Genomic DNA, 16,719 nt, shown 5'->3' on the forward strand with positions numbered 1-16,719 from the left:
TAAATCACTCTTCGTGCCTCTCTTTCCAGGAGATAACAGTAAATCAACACCCTGTATTTATGGGCGCTTGCGGTTCGACTGGAATCTTCTCTTTGAAGACCATCCTGTTGCCAAATGTGTATTTTTGGAGCGCGTGTACTAAGCAGATCGTGAATAATCTGTTGGAAAGAGTCTAGAGAGGACATCCCTGCGAGATTGTCTTTTTATGCCGGATAGATAATATTTATGTTTGGTAAAGTTCTTCCATAAATCATTAGTCATGCTGTTGCTTTGCTTTGGCGGTGACTTGTTTCAGGACACACATGGATCCGATGGATTGTCAACAAACAGATACGCTTCGCGTGAGCGGTGTGAAGTCATGTGAGTGTGGTTTTTGTTAAGAGACAATTTTTGCATGAAGTAAACTTTGAATGACCTCAGTCGTCTGACCTCAGTGTACCTGCCAGTGCGGAGAGAAGCTGACTTGCCTGTGTTTCGGCTCTTCCAGAAGACCTTGACCTGCAGCTGGTTTTCGTGATAATGAGGGGCGGCCGCTTCCAGCCTCAGGATACTGGGAGAGGAATGGGATACGGGAATCTCATTGGAGAACTCTCTGGAAAGGTGAACATTCCCATTCGAGGATGCTAGAATGAGAGAGGAGGTCCATTTACATTTGGAAATAGTCTTTATCATTTTAAAAAGCAACTTTTCAGATTCAAATGTGCTAAATTAGAGACGAAGTGTTAAATTTCTGGCATGGAAGTGACCGAAATACAAACTGGTGACCAAAAATACCTGGTTAATTAAGGAAGAATATTTTTCATCTACTCATTCAGGTGCTAGTAATTTATCATATATGAAAACTATTATATTTAGAGGCTTCTCTACTTTTTTTTTTTTTAGATATTTAGTGCTAGTTATTTAGGAAGTGACGATTTTGTTCTCTTCGATTCGTTGGATGGAAACTTGCAAATGCAAATGGTGCTTATTCGCAAATGTTTTGTGAGATATTCCACCTTTGCGTGTAAGTTAAATGCACCTTGCTCCTGTCATTTTAATCTCTTTACAAAGGATACAATGTTTTGGGTTGAAATGTGACTATTGCATGTTTGTTTGAGAAGGTCTTTAGACTCTAATTCTTGTGCTTCAGCAACAATATGAGCTTCATACTGTATGTCTTGCTCTATAGACTTCCTAATATAAATGTGTTTCTTATTCAATTATTGTCTTTAAAAATATTTTCAACTTCGCTGAGGTGTACGATATCATTTGAACATGGGCATAAACACTCACCTTTAAGCAAATAAAAAGTATCAATGAATCAAAGTTTCTACATTTGGCCAATGTTTGACGTTTGATCTTCACTTCAGAGTGTGCTTTCATAACTCAGGAGCTGTAATTGAGATTTCTTATTTAAGTTTCACTACTTTTCTAACAGATGTTTCTCATGAAATAAATGGACAAATTAAAACAATTGTTGTACAACAATTGTACAGTTATGAAATGAATGTGGATGCCATCAACATAAGATTGCATTGAATAAGAAGATACAATTTCCTATAATAAAATGACAAAAAGCGAGCACTGATGTTTTGAATTATACTTATTTCTGTTTCAATGACAATTCTTCCTTGTCCATAAACTGTGACTAATGAAATCTTGGGTTCAGCTTTAGATAGTCTGCAATACATTACTGTAAGGCAATATGGAGATATAACTGATGTGGTGTTTAAGAGACCTCAAGAGAAATAACAGAAGGGCTGATAAAACCAGTGGGGAAAATATTAAAGACATAAATAAGTAAGAGAGTGGAAAAATTATTGGAAAGCAAAGGAGAAGAAATTGCATTTGTAGAAAAACGGATTATGCCTTTGAATATTTCAGGATGCCAGCTTTGCTATAGATAAAGCAACTAAACAGAGCCAACACTGAATTTTTCCAAGCCATCATATCTTTTCACTTTGTGTCTGGAATTTGTTTGCAGAATTACTGGAATATTTCTAACAACAACAGTGGCGGCAAGAAACTTGTGTGGGGTTAAGTACAGTCCAGCTGAGGGGAGTAAACGGGTTGTGCCCTTCAAACCTCTACTAGTGAGCAACTGTACTGCTGGATTCTCATACAGGAATGAAATGTGCTGCCTCTGTGAATGGTTAACCTCATATACTCACATGCCAAAATCTAAGTCACCATAAGAGGACAACATATCTGACAAAACACTCTCCTTGCCAGGGAAGGTTTTCTGTGTTTTTAATGGCTCTGCTGTGCTGCAATTATCAACGGCACCACTGATTCATGGTAAAAGGAGGGGGCCAGAATCAAGCCTTTTAAAGAGAGAAAATATTTTATTTCTGACACCCCTTCATTTACACCTTTTTCAATTTATACTTAGTAAAACTGATTGAATGTCAAAATTGGCGCACACTCTGAAAACAATTAATTATGAAGTTTCATAATTGGAACTTTCCAAATGTGCATATAAATCTTTCTAAGTGTGCAGATGTTCAGAGTTCTTACTGATGGCTGCAGCGGTGATGAAGGAGAGGTGAGCTCGGCTGCTCTTGAGACGGTTCTGACCCCAGTAAGAGACGGCCTGAATCTGTGCACTGTAGTGTGTGTTGGGCTGTAGACCCTGAAGCTCCATCTGTGTTACATCCTACAAAAAATAAAAATAAGACATTATTACTGCAATTGTTTAGCAATAAGACCTACAAAAAAATAAAAAATAGTTTTACGGTAGTCATCATATTGCAAAAATAAGGTGGATCTTCAACTTCAATTCTGGAGGGCCAGTTTCATGCAGATTTTATAACCAATACCAATTAAACCCACCAGTCTGTAATTTGCACATAATTCTAAACACCTTATTTATCTTGTTTGGTTAAGGTTAGTGCTAAACTAAGGACTGGCTCTACAGGACTGGAGTTGAAAAGCACTGCCCAATACTGTCTAGGTACATTTTAGTGCTACTGGATCTTACTGCTGTCTTTGACACAATAGATCATGACATTCTCTTGAATAAGCTAGAGTTACTTTGTTTGCATTAGTGGACTGACATTAGCATGATTAAAGTCCTGCTTATCTGACCATAACCACTTTGTTTCAAGTTAATGAAGAAATGTCATCAATCACAAGATAAATATGGAGTGCCACAGGGCTCAGTGTTAGGCCCTCTGCTTTTTTCATTGTACATGCTTCCTTTTGGAGACATTATCAGGAAACATTGAATTAGTTGACACTGTAGTGCAGGTGATACTCAGTTTGTGTAAATAAGTGTAGCATTTCACTGTGTTCCAAATTTTATTGAACTCACATGAATACATTTGAGCAATAGAAGATTTACACAGTTGAAAGAACACACATTTACATGAAAGTGATTGTATATATTTTTTTGATTTTAGATTATTGTAATGTTATATGTTTTATGCAAAAAAATATGTTGCAGTGCTCGAAGTGCTGAAATATTGTACACCCCTGCACTAGAACATAACCTGTCTCTTGATGTGGTTGCATTCTCTTGTTATCTTCTATGGTTAAGAAACTTTGTATGCTGCTTGACTGCAATCTGCTGTTTAAGGCATATCCTTGCTTTCAATTTATAAAGCTGATATTCTGTTTCATGCATTCATGACCTCAAGACTAGAACTTGTAATGTGCTACTGGGTGGGTGTCCTACAGGATTATTTAATATAAAAATAAAGCAGTAAGGGTGATTACTAGAACAAAGAAATATGATCATATCAGTCAAATTTAGTATCACTGTATACATTTTTAGGAATTCTGCTATAATTATTTATGAAGCTTTGAATGATCTGGCTCTGCAATACCTAAGTGAGCTCAAATCACACTATATTTAATCATGTTCATTCTGGTCATTTAATAACACCAAGAATATCAAAATCCTCTACAGGAGGTAGATCCTTTTCCCGTTTGGCTCTGAACTCTGGAATAGTCTTCTTAGAAAAGTTTGGGATTCAGACACACTCTGTCAGCTTAAGTTTATAGTACAGATCCATCTCTTTAACCAAGCATACACCTAATTCATCACCTAAGCACATGGTTATGCTGCATTAGTTAGGAAAACACTTCTCATAAATCATAATTATTATGTGACAGGTATCTATGCTAATATGAGACATTTCATATGAGTTATTCATTTAAAATGAATTGCTTTGAGCCGGACAACAGTTGAAAACATTTATACTATCAATGACACTCTCTGGATGTAATTTACCAACAACACAGCTTATAACACCTGATGTACTTTTTCTCTTTAATTGTTTTCAGCTTTCTACTTTTCTTTCACAGAACAACCTGCTGGCTGACAATTAATCTGGCTTCAAAAGCTGACAATCCACAGAGACTGTCTTGCTGTCAGTTGTTTAAACTCTGTGGCTGAGAGTCGACTCCAGATTATGGGTCCTACAAGACTGCTCTGCTGTCTTTGATATCGTAAGTCACTAGATTCTCTTGTCCACCTTACCCTGAACTAGTCATAGCAAAACCTGAAACTGTAATGTTTCACAGAGTTTCACATGAGCTAGCCACATCCACTAACCACTGGGGTGCCTCAAGGTTCAATGCTTGGTCCCCTCTTATCCACATATACAAGTGAAGTAGAAAGTATTGCCTGGTGGTACCACAGTAGGTGTTCATGTGGCTCAGTGGTAGAGCATTGTGTTAGAAGCTCAAAAGGTTGTGGGTTCAATTCCCAGGGAACACACATAATGATAAAAAAAAAATGTATAGCCTGAATGCACTGTAAGTCGCTTTGGATAATAGCGTCTGCCAAATGCATGAATGTAAAAAATTTAAATGGTACTATCATTAGTAAGTAAAAAGTTGCTTACTTGAATCATCATCTGCATATTCCTCTGTGGTGGAACAGTTTTCCAATCTGCTCACTCAAGACCATGACAACGAGACCTCTATGCTGATTTGAAAACATGTGGAGCCCAGCTGGTCTCCTCAGTGCAGGATTCAAGAACTGGTCTAGATATCTTAGAGTATCATTTTGGGGTATCTGACTGGCATTTCATCACAGAGAACATATATAAATAATGTGTTTTTTTTCCAAACTAGATATAAACAGCACCCTTGCTTTTTTAAACATGAAAATCCTACAATGAATTTGTCCAGGTAATCACACTAAATAAGTATCATGTTATTTTCATCTATTACTGTAATTTTTCAAATAAAGAATACATATGGTGTAGTTTCTGTACATATCTGAGACAAAGAGTGCTGTTCTGTTAAATGAGCCATACTTTTGTCATTCCTAAATTTTAAAATATCAGACGTATAGGGCCACTGTGCATTTAGTTTCAGCTAAGTTGTGTTCTTTGGATTGCATAGATTCTTAATTCCAGGCAGTTTGAAAATGATCTGACATTTTCTACTACTCTCAATAACTCTTAAATGCTTGCAGTGATCCATTCTGAGAACAAAAATCTGTCAGCTGAAATAGGCCTTTATAGGCTACTGTTCAATAAAATAGATTGCTTTCTCAGACACAGAGGTTATTGCATTGTAAAAACAAATTACCTAATCAAAACCATTTGAGAGCTGTGGCTTTCAGGAGAGCACTTGGACTACAATAAAATATGCTGATCACTAGGCCAGCTGCGTCTTTGTTTTGCGGTCGAGGTGGGGAACCGACTTAACTGGCTCTAGCGCTTTACTACATCACAGGTGGGGCACATGAGTCCAACACCTGTGAGGTGGCGCTGGCCAAAGTGGAGCAAGGGTGACCAGTGAAAACATACATTTAAATCCTTAAACTCAGTCGGAGATTTAGAACTTCCTGGGTCTGACGTTCCAAGACTGGAACCAAGAAAAACAACTTGGGGAAATTTCTCCCCTCTCTAAGGGTTCAGGTTCAACTTTATGAGAGAAAGGTAAAAATTGTTCTTTAACCTCAACAAGATTTTGGCCACTATCTGCAGACTCTGGTCTGGCTTAATTTTCTTACTCATTCTTCTGAAATGAACTTTCCACACACATAAACACCGAGCGTAACCCCCTACAGGTTCACAGTTTAGCAGAGATATAAAAGTATGAGTAGTATTTGAGAGAATATGCCAGGAAAGGGGTTAGACAGAGGCCTGGGCTCCGGATGGCTTACCCCATCTGTGACCCGTCCAGCCCGGCTCTGGCTGGTTGGGGGTGTTCTTTGAGGGCTCCAGGTCACCTTGTAATGGTGGACCACCAAGTCGCTCTCCCCAGGGGCCTCCCACAGGACCAGAACACTCACCGTGCCATCAGGGAGAACCGTCTGGTTCCCTATTCTGACATTCTGTGGGGTCTCTGGGGGAAACGGATCTGAAACAGAGAAGTGAAGGTGCTTCAGTCGGACCACTGCTTTTCATCAAACTCTTGTCAGTTTATTTGTGTTCGCCTGACATGACCTGAAGTGGACCACAGAAGAAAGACAGACCTCAGAACACGTGTTCAAGACATGAGAATAAAGACAAACAATTGTTAGCCAACGTTATTGCTCATGTGACATTTTCAGGGATGTGATTTCTCCAGATTTTATTTTTCTCCACGCCAGCAGTGCAAGATCCGGCGTGTTCAGTGTCTCGGTTTGCAGTAAATGCAGCTCCACAAGGACTCCATCTACATCAACCACCTTCCCAGATTTGTAATGAGAATCAATTATAAATCTGTTGCTGTCAAATGAGAAGCTTTTAAGGTACTCTGCCAAAATAAAAATTCTCTGGTTAAACGTTTTAAAGCAAAGTAAGCAAAGACAGACATTAATATTAGTAGTGTGCGGTAATTTTACAGTTGTTCTGTAAAAAACAATCATCATATTAAATACTTGTTTTTATTTGACAGAACAATTGTGTTATATATTTCATTATTGAATTAATTTGATCATTTCAATAATAATTAAATAAAATAATATTTGGAATAATGCAAATACCTACAATTACTACTAATGCTAATCATTATTATTGCATAGTCAGATTGAGCCGCCTGTTAGCATTTTGGGCTGGAATATGACAAAACCATTAAGCTGTCATTATATTAATTTTTGTCAGAAATGTCATCGGTTAGGCCAGTTTCCCTCCAAAATAAGGGATTTTAAATGACAGACATGTTGAAAAAATACATTAATGTTGTGTATTAAGAACTGGGTTCTTGAAATACGTAAAGGTCAGTTGTTGTCTGTAGTGTTTCGTGGCTCTACACAGAGTGTTTTCACAAGCTACAAAAGTGTTCAGCAGGAATAAAGGAATGCATGTGTGTGTGTGTGTGTGTGTGTGTGTGGTTCTCTGTGAGTTTGTGTGCATGTTTCTGTTGATGTGGCAAACAGATCTGTTCCAGACATGAGTTGAGTAGTGTGTATATGTGTGCTAATGTGTCCACCGCCGCTGCTGGGAGACACACATGACCACTGCCAGTGATGCGCGAATAATCCAGACAGGACAAGAGTGTAGACATAACATTCAGTCCGCGCCTCACTTTACTGTAAGCACACCCACCAGAGCCTTTAAAACAGTTATGACTACAGATACAGAAATATTCATTCAGGATCGTGTAGCTTGTTAAGAGCAGCAAATAATGTCAATCTGCTAAAAGAAGCCCTTAGAGGGACATAAACTGAACACTTATAAGATACACAATGTATTTTTACATTTCCGGAGGCACTTTTTATTTTAAGGTCTAATTCTAGCCATTAACAAAACATTAACTATGACTTTTGCCTCAATAAACGATTAATTTGCCACTTATTAGATGTTAGTGTTAGGTATTGGGTAGAATTAGAGAAGTAGAATATGGTCCTGCAGAATATGTGCTTTATAAATAATAATAAACTGCCAATATGTTAATAATAGACATGCTCATAAGCAATTTGTTAGTGAGAATTGGGCGTTAAACTGAAGTGTTACCCTGAAGGGAGCAGTTTCTTAAAACTTCATTATTTTCAGTAAAACAACATAAAACTCTTCTAAATAAGAAGGTTTGTATGAAAGAAATAAAGTTTAGAAACTTTAAGATTGTGATAGAGTGAAGGTATTTGAATCGTGAAAAGCAATATTAAAAAAGTGTTTGATCATAATAATAATCATAATAATTCAGAAAATATTTTTAAAATGACAATGTTTTCAGCTTATTTAACTAAGGAGATTTTACTTTAATTTTATGTTTTTGTTTGGCAGCTTTTGCTGCTAGTCATTTGACTGTTTTATCATCTAACAGTTTTGTTATTTTATTAATTACAGATTATTTTTTTTTGTAATTTTACTTACATTTGAATGTTAAGAAAACTGAAAATGTACTGAATAAAATTATTTTTCTGTATAAAATGTGAAATACTGTAATTTCTCATTCATCTCATAGTACTTAAAATAACAGCCAAGTAATTAACTTAGTGATAATAATCTTGACTACAATTTAAAATAAAAGAAAACAATCTGAAAAAATCTGTTATTTTCCGTAAATTTATGACCTTTTACTTTTCATGTTGGTCAACCCATCAAAACAAGAGTACTTTTAAGCTTGATAAAGTATTAACTAAATTATTTAAAATGTACGCTAACAATTTTTATTTATTATATATGTATAAAGGAATTAAAATGTTGTGTGTTAAACCGTCATGAATGTGTACTTTCACCTAATACTCTTAAATTGTCAGGATTATGGACCTTTTTTCCCAGTTTCTGTTTCAGTGTTGTCTTATTTGGTCTTGTTCCTGTTCTCGTTGTCTCATTATTAGTTGATTCCCCGCACCTGTCTGTCACTTGTTAAGTTTAGTATCAATGTGTAGTCTGCCTCATGTTTCCTTGTCGGGTCTTGAATGTCTTTCTTGTGCTCTTTGACTCCTTGTTGAATTATTAAAGACTTGTTTTGTGAAATCTCCTCGTTCCCTTGCTCCAGCGAATAATGACAGAAACCTGAAGGCTCAAAAATACCCACCATCCCACTCACTCCTGCCTCCTCCTCCTCCTCCTCCGCTTTCGTCTGGCAGCCCCTCTTCTCACCCTCAGTCCAACATCTATACGTTGGAGCTCCATGGGACTGCCCTCCTCCAGCGTCGCCATGGTCAGAGTACCCTTGACTCCGCATCCAGCCTCTGGGCTCCGGTCTCTGCCTCCACCCATTGACCCGTCAGCTCCACCATGGCTCCTAGCTCTCTCCTCAGGCGTGGCCTGTCAGTCCACTAGCTCCACCGGTCTCCCTTGTCCCTCCAGCTCAGCCTTGGTCTGGGGTCGACCATCCTGTGCCTCAGGACTCCACTCCTCCGGTTTCACCTCATCAGTCCGGCTCCTTCAGGCTCCTTCATCCACTCAGATCCTCCTCAGTGCTCTGTCGCTCCAGCTCCATCACGGCCTCTCAGATCCATGCCTTCACATCAGTCGCCGGCACAATCTGCTCTTCCTAGGACCTCCGGATACTCCCTGTTGCCCTGGCTCATCAACTCTTCATCTCCACCTCGGGCTCCTCCACCACCTGCTCCGCCACCATTGGTCAGCCCCCTGGAGTCGGACGGCCATTACTCCTCCATGGCTCCTCCCTCCGTCAGCTCCACCACGGGCTGCCGTTATAACTGTGTCCTGGGTCCTGCTGTGCTCCTCCTGCTCCGGGCCCCTCCTGTCTCCTCCCTGGCTCCTGTCTCCTTTGTCGCCTCCCTGGTCTCTGTCTCCTGGCCCCCTCCCGGGTGCACATCCTCCTCCCGAGCCTCCTCCTTAGTCCCCACCCGTCCCCCCTCTGTTGTTCTACGGTGCATCCTGCCTTCCAGCAGGGGAGCGATATGTCAGGATTATGGATCTTTTACTTCCTACATTTCTGTTTCAATGTTCCATTATTTGGTCTAATTCCTGTTACTGTTGTCTCATTATTAGTCATTATTAGCACAGGTCTGTCCCTCATTAAGCTTAGTATAAATGTGGAGTCAGCCTCATGTTTCCTTGTCGGGTCTTGAACATCTTCCTTGTGCTCTGTGTCTCCTTGTTGGATTATTAAAGACTCTCGTTTTGGAAAATATCTCCATATCTCCCCGTTCCCTTGCTCCAGTGACTCGTGACATAAGTACAGTTTTAAAAAAATATATTTTCAAGATGTGAAGTTAACTACATGTGCACATCCAATGCAATTAAATGCTCTTCTCCACATTTGTCAATCCTCTATGATATGCTTTCACCCATTTTATCACTGGCAAGGCAAAAGTCTTATGTCTAATCAACTAGAAAAGCAGAGGCAAACACTCTCTCAAAAATATCATTCACGTCTGTAGCATGTGGAACAAGTCACTAACCTAAGGCATGAGCAATATTGATAGTGATGCTTGACTCAGCAAGCACTAATAATGCATTACATTCAGTTTCAAAGCATGAAAATAAAGACGTGTAGCACATGCTCTGTTCCTGATTAAAGCACAAGGCCAGCTGCTTTACCTTGGAGGCCAATCAGTGTGCATTGAGCATGACAGAGGAAAGATGCTTTGATATGTCAGTTTAGCTCACATGCTAATGTTGTGCCTGTGGGGCTTCTGAAGAGAGCGTGTTTGGTCTGTGAAGTCGGCTTAATTTCAGACTGGGGGGCAGCAACTAAACAAAGCACACAATGGCTATTTCACCAGCACAAAACTGTCACTTTGTATTTGTTCTCAGAGAGTTATTAGGTCACACAGGATCATTCATCTGCAGGTTTCCCTCCAGCAACACCAGCCACGCGCCCGACCTCTGACCTCAGGCATTCTTAATTCGACCCCTCCCAACCCTCGGACCCCACATCTTCCAGCAGTTTCACGTCAGAACGAGCTCCATGTGGTGGAAACTTCTTTCCAAGATCTCCAGCATGTTCTGTGCAAATGTTTAGTGTTTATGTGTCAATGGGTTCTGAAGTCGCCTGTGCCAGTGCGAGATATTGCTTCAGCGTTGGAGCATGCTAATTTCCGTTCCACTCTTAGCTAACATGTGTTGACTGTCTTGACGTGAAGCAGATCGGACATTGAGAAAGAGCTTGGATGACGCTCCCAGGGCATTGCAGGAAGATGTCAGATATTTCTAACACTCGTTTTATTCTTGCTGAGTTTAGCACGCGCTCTCCAAGAGTCTGTAATCTTTCAAAATAGCAGAAGGTTTGATTCCAGTCGTTGTTGGCAGCGGCTTGTGTGTTGCCTCGGCCTGTGTGTGATTAAATCTTGGCCATGCTGTTAAACTCGAAACATGCCAACGCAAGCACCCCTGAGGTCTGGGATGATATGGGCCGTATCACTCAGATCAGAGACCATTACAGATATGATATTAACCAATCTGGTACCAAAAAACATTTCTTCAAACGTCTCCAAAAGCCAAATCCCAGGTTTGAATCCGAGTTTGATTTGCCCTGGAGGATGTTTTCTGTATCCATGGAAAAGCTTATTTCATACTATTAGAAACATGTTTCACATACTGAGCGCCGGCCAGACCCTGAGCGCTGGAGGTGTTGTGTTTGTGCGTGGGTGAGCGCGTGCGTGTCAGAGGATTTCTGGGGTTTGTGGCAGAGTGGTTTTCCACAGAGTGAAGGCTGACGGCCGTCATGCAGTACTGCTGCGCTCTTTGGCCTGTCCTTTGGGGATTCACACGTTCCCTGCACTGCACTGTGTCACAGACACAAAGCCTTTAGTTGAGCGTAAACTAAATACTGAATGACTACAGGTCACCTAAACAGTGATTTGTTTTAGAGAAATGGACCAACTGTATGTCAATCTGACCCAAATTGATTTTTGAGGAAAAGTTTTGGGGGGAATCTTGGTTATCCAATGTTTTTTTCTTGATATTTAATTACAATTTGGGATCATTAACATGCAAATTGTTGTATTGTGGAATGTGCATATGCATATTTCTAATATGATTGAGATGTTTGAGGGTAATTTTTAACCACATGGTTAAAGGCAGCTGCAACCCCCCCCCCCCATTTTTTTTAAGTATTGCATTTTGTGTCAGTTTATCAAGTATCCTCTATTTACATTTACATGTATGCATTTAGAAGATGCTTTTATCCAAAGAAATGTACACTTTTGCATACTGTGGAATAATTTTATACATTTATACAGTTTATACATGATAATGTTGTAATAATCTTAGCTAGTGCCATTCTTTTTTTATCTGAGCTTTGGGAAAACACACGATGTAAGTGCTTTTCCACAGTTCTTGCGTGATAAAATGATATTACAGTCCATAAAATTTACAGTTATGTGAAAAATAGCTGTTAAACTCTGTTGTAAAATCATATGCTCTCAAGTTTATTATTATTTGTATTTATTTATTTATTTATGTATTTATTTTTGTAATGTATGAGAACTATTAATGTCAAAGGTTCATTGTTTTATAAAAATAAATTTGACAGCAGCATGTGTATGGGAGCTTCAGTTTCAGCTCTTTGTGATGTCATTTTTAAACTATTTATGCATTGTGAAAAAAGAAATAAAAATGTGAAGAAAGCCAATTGCTGCTCTGAGATAAAGCTGATTGTATCTGCAATCTTGGTCTAAAATGATTTTTTCCTACCCAAATCCAAACTCGGGGTCCAAAACCAACCCTGGAAACTGTCCACCACCCCCAAGCCATATTTAAACAAACTGTCCCGAGTGTTTTACTCTGTTTGACAGAAATAAAATGTGACTTCATTATTGTACAAAATGGATATATCTTAAAAGTACTTCAGAAACAATTCACTTTGAGGAGTAATTGATCCAAGCAGCCAAACATATGTGAGGGATGATAATAGTTTCATACCGATCCGATGCAATTAATCAAATCAAATCAAAACAAGCTCCCACAGCTAATACACCTCCATTCAGTCCTCTTTGACTTTAACTCCTTGAATAAATGCATGCTTCATCTATTTTATTTTGCATTATTTCCCAACTTAAAACATTATTGAGCTATTGATTTAAAAACTGCATTTATGTTTGATTTGGCTGTTAGGTTTGGTTCTTAGTGTTTTGTAATCTATCCTGGTGCTGACTTTAACTGTTTAACTTTGTAATGGGAAAATCTCATTGTCATACTGTGAAATTTCTCAATTTCCTTGCTGTTTGCCTTCAAATAAATAATGCATATAATCATTGGAAACAGTGTGTTTCCTTAAAAAATGCTGAAGTAGTGATTGTAGTGTCAAAGCAGACACTCTGGTGCTATCTAGCAATTATTCATTATTCATTATCTCTTGCTTTGGGTTCTGTCCTCAAAGGTAACACCATAAAGTGAAAATAGCTGTAGAGGTGAACACAACCCCTCTTACAATCAAGCTACGTCTTTGGTATTGTTTCGAGTAAGTGACCTCCAGCAGTGAAACTTACATATAAATATTAAATTTGCAGCACATAGGTATTCATAGATGATAGCATGTAAGAAGACAGCATTTAAGTTGTGTAAAGTTTTGTAAAGTTAAGTAAACTATAGTAAAGCAAGTAAAGTTTTGGTGCTGAGTAAAAAGAAGTCCAAAAAGGCTGAGTGACATTACACTTTTTCCGAACTTTCCAACACCCCGTCCCTGCTGAAGGCTGGGTGTGCATTAATGTAAACATGACTCATGACACTCGTGCGTATGCCCTAAACACAATGAAGAGGCAATGATGGTGTATCGAGGTGTGAGATGGGCAGGGGCGTAAATTACATCTAACATTTGGGGGGACAATAAACCTAAAATTTCCCAAGAGGGGACACAAATAATCCAGCGAAATATTACTTGTAAGGATATGTATACATAGAGGAAAGCCAAACTTCTATTGAGACTGTGCCACATTAGACAACGTCAAGCTGTTGTGGTCACGCCGATAACATTGTATAAAAGTGACTTGACTTGACTTCAAGTGGGCATGTCTCATAGTCTGAAAATTTGATCATGATGTGGGAAAAATATTGGAGTCTGTTACTTTATTTTATTAGTGTTTATTTTATTAAACTGGAAAAATTATTACACCTTTTTATATTTTATGTGATGTCATGATTTGATAAAAACTATGGGTTTTTCTAGGAATTAAATGCATTCTCTGAATGTATAAAGTCTCTCTGCAATCAATCGTAAAAGTGCGGATATATCTCAGCTATTAGACACAGTGTATTTATGTTGCTAGTGACTTGAACACATTGTTCTCTTGCTACCTGCCTTCCACTGAATGATAAATGAAAAAAATAATAGCATGCCAAAAGAAGTTTGTGTTCCAGAACACACCCACTGATTGTGTAATCGCCATTGGACCAATGGAAACTCAAAAGTGTTTAGGAGCCAAAACAAACTCCCCCTGAAAGTTTGCTTTGGTCGGCTGTTTTGAACCACCAAAATGAACTCAAAACGAACTTCGTTTCGGCCTGATTTTTTTAAAATGATGTCATATCTGTTCATTCTTCGATTTCGTTTGAAGTATATCGGGCTCTTAAAGGGTTAGGTCACCGAAAAATGAAAATTCGGTCATTAATGACTCCCCCTCATGTCGTTCCAAACCCGTGAGACCTCTGTTTATCTTCAGAACACAGTTTAAGATATTTTAGATTTAGTCCGAGAGCTCTCAGTCCCTCCATTGAAGCTGTGTGTACGGTATACTGTCCATGTCCAGAAAGGTAAGAAAAACATCATCAAAGTAGTCCATGTGACATCAGAGGATCAGTTAGAATATTTTGAAGCATCGAAAATACATTTGGTCCAAAAATAGCAAAAACTACGACTTTATTCAGCATTGTCTTCTCTTCCGGGTCTGTTGTGAGTGCGTTCAAGTGTTGTCATATCCGGTTCACGAACGAATCATTCGATGTAACCGAATCTTCTTGAACCAGTTCACCAAATCGAACTGAATCGTTTGAAACAGTTCGCATCTCCAATACGCATTTTATAACAAACAGGCAGTTTATGATCCCATTAATTATATATTTGTAAATGCAGAAATTCTAATAAAATAATACTGATAAATGCTTAAGAAATATATTTCATTGTTAGTTAATGTTAGCTAATGTACTTAATATTAACAAATGGAAACTTACTGTAAAGTAGAGATGTACAAATGAATCCAATTCATGGAGATCAAGTTTGTAATAACTCTTAATGTTACTTTCAATAAGTGATGGATGCTATTAAAGGAAATACTCAATGTAGTAACCCAGAAGTTACTTTATTGTCTGAACAGTCTCTGCTAGGAACGATGACTGTACTTTAAAAATAATCAAAGTTCCAAAAAGAATTTTTTTTGGTGATGTCATAAAATAAGTATTTTGGTTCCTCAAAGAACCTTTTAGTGAACAGTTCTTAAAAGAACCCCTTTTTCTTTGTGTGAAGAATATCCTAATAATCTAAAGGACCGTTTTAAGTATACAGAACTGCTTGTACAATTGTTTGTACAAAGGGTTCTTCATAAAACCACAGATGCCAATAAAGAACCTTTATTTTGAAAAGGTGTGTGTAAAAGCTTAACATGAGCCTGCTGTCACAGTGATGCTCATGTGCTACAGATGTATGACAAAATGTGTGAAACAGGTCAGGGTGAGGCTGGAAAAGTAGTGTTTTTGTGCAAAAACCCTTGAAATCCATTACAAGTGTACTGTATGTGTGTATTGAATATGTGTATGCTTCCATCATCTGAAAACTATGTGTAGCAAATTCTATTGTTTGTAATGTATTGTTAAAAGAGTTTTTTACCTCGTACAGAAAAGAAATGCTTGCTGGGAGTGGTGAAGCCTCTCGTGCCCTGACTGTTGACTGCGCTAACTCGAAACTGGTACCACCTGTGGGGCCGGATGTCCTTCAACACGGAGCGGTCCTCCATGGTCTGCAAGAAGGGTCAGAGACTTTAATTAAGACAAATCCGCTCCCGATGCAGGATGGAAGAGCTCCATCACTGCTGTGTACGCTGATAAGAGTCACAGTAATGACAGCTCGCTCCAGCGCAGGGAGATCTCTCTATAAAGGCCTGTTGAAAAGCACAGCTCAGACATCCCTATCCATTACATCACGGATCCCACCGGGAGCTCAGACACCGCACAATGAGCTGCCTGTTTCTTTCAATGTCTCTTAATCTCCCGAGAAGACCAGTCAGCACTGCTTTACTGATTATGAAGAAAACACTCATTTAAATGTGATTACAAAAAAAAGAGAAGATGTTTAAAAGAACATTCTGAGCGGTTTTCAATTCAGCGCACAGCATTTCTGGTGTAGAGTTTAGCAAAGAAAATGATTCTGGCTTTCTCTCAGCGTAAAAAAAAGTTAGCATACTTTTAAAAAGAGTACTTAATTATAGGATATTAATTACAATTAAACTAAAATGTCTAATAGTTTACAATACAATTAGCTGGCCTTTAGAGTGGAACGAGTGACTCACTTGTGACTCATCTACATAAGTCATTTCATAATTACTTCTCTTTAAAAATGTTTACTTTGAAATCACTTCTTTTATCTTTGGCATATTGTTAAATGCACACTTTTCACTTAAGTGTGTTTAGAAACAGTCAAAAAGTGTCTCTCTTTATAGACACATAAGTGGCTTTTTATTTCATTAATATTACATTATCTGCATTAAAAATAAACAGTACTTTTAATATTTGATTTACACTGCAAGTGAATATCCAATACAATTAACTGTTCTTTTTTAAATTTTTCACAATTAAATGACACAAGTGTACAGGGTTTCAAAAGCTCAAATTAAAGTGCACTGATGCAAATTATTTAAATATATACAAATACTTAGTAGTAGGGGTGTGTGATATTTTTCATCTACAATAATATCATAATTATTGTTTTAACAATGTGTTAGCCGAC

At 38.3% G+C, this 16,719-nt stretch overlaps 1 protein-coding gene across 2 annotated transcripts in view; it reads right to left on the reverse strand.

Moving 5' to 3' along the window:
• anos1b (anosmin 1b) overlaps positions 1–16,719 on the reverse strand; it is a 61,285-nt gene that overhangs the window by 4,729 nt on the left and 39,837 nt on the right. For both annotated transcript variants that reach the window (XM_026197753.1, XM_026197752.1), the window contains exons 6-9: positions 15,604–15,733; positions 6,104–6,300; positions 2,497–2,635; positions 468–623 (exon numbers count right to left, since the gene is read on the reverse strand). In XM_026197753.1, the coding sequence (XP_026053538.1) occupies positions 468–623; positions 2,497–2,635; positions 6,104–6,300; positions 15,604–15,733 (622 nt within the window). The remainder of the gene's footprint in view (positions 1–467; positions 624–2,496; positions 2,636–6,103; positions 6,301–15,603; positions 15,734–16,719) is intronic.

Source organism: Carassius auratus, chromosome 22, assembly GCF_003368295.1.
Source record: "Carassius auratus strain Wakin chromosome 22, ASM336829v1, whole genome shotgun sequence".
Lineage (NCBI taxonomy): Eukaryota > Metazoa > Chordata > Actinopteri > Cypriniformes > Cyprinidae > Carassius > Carassius auratus.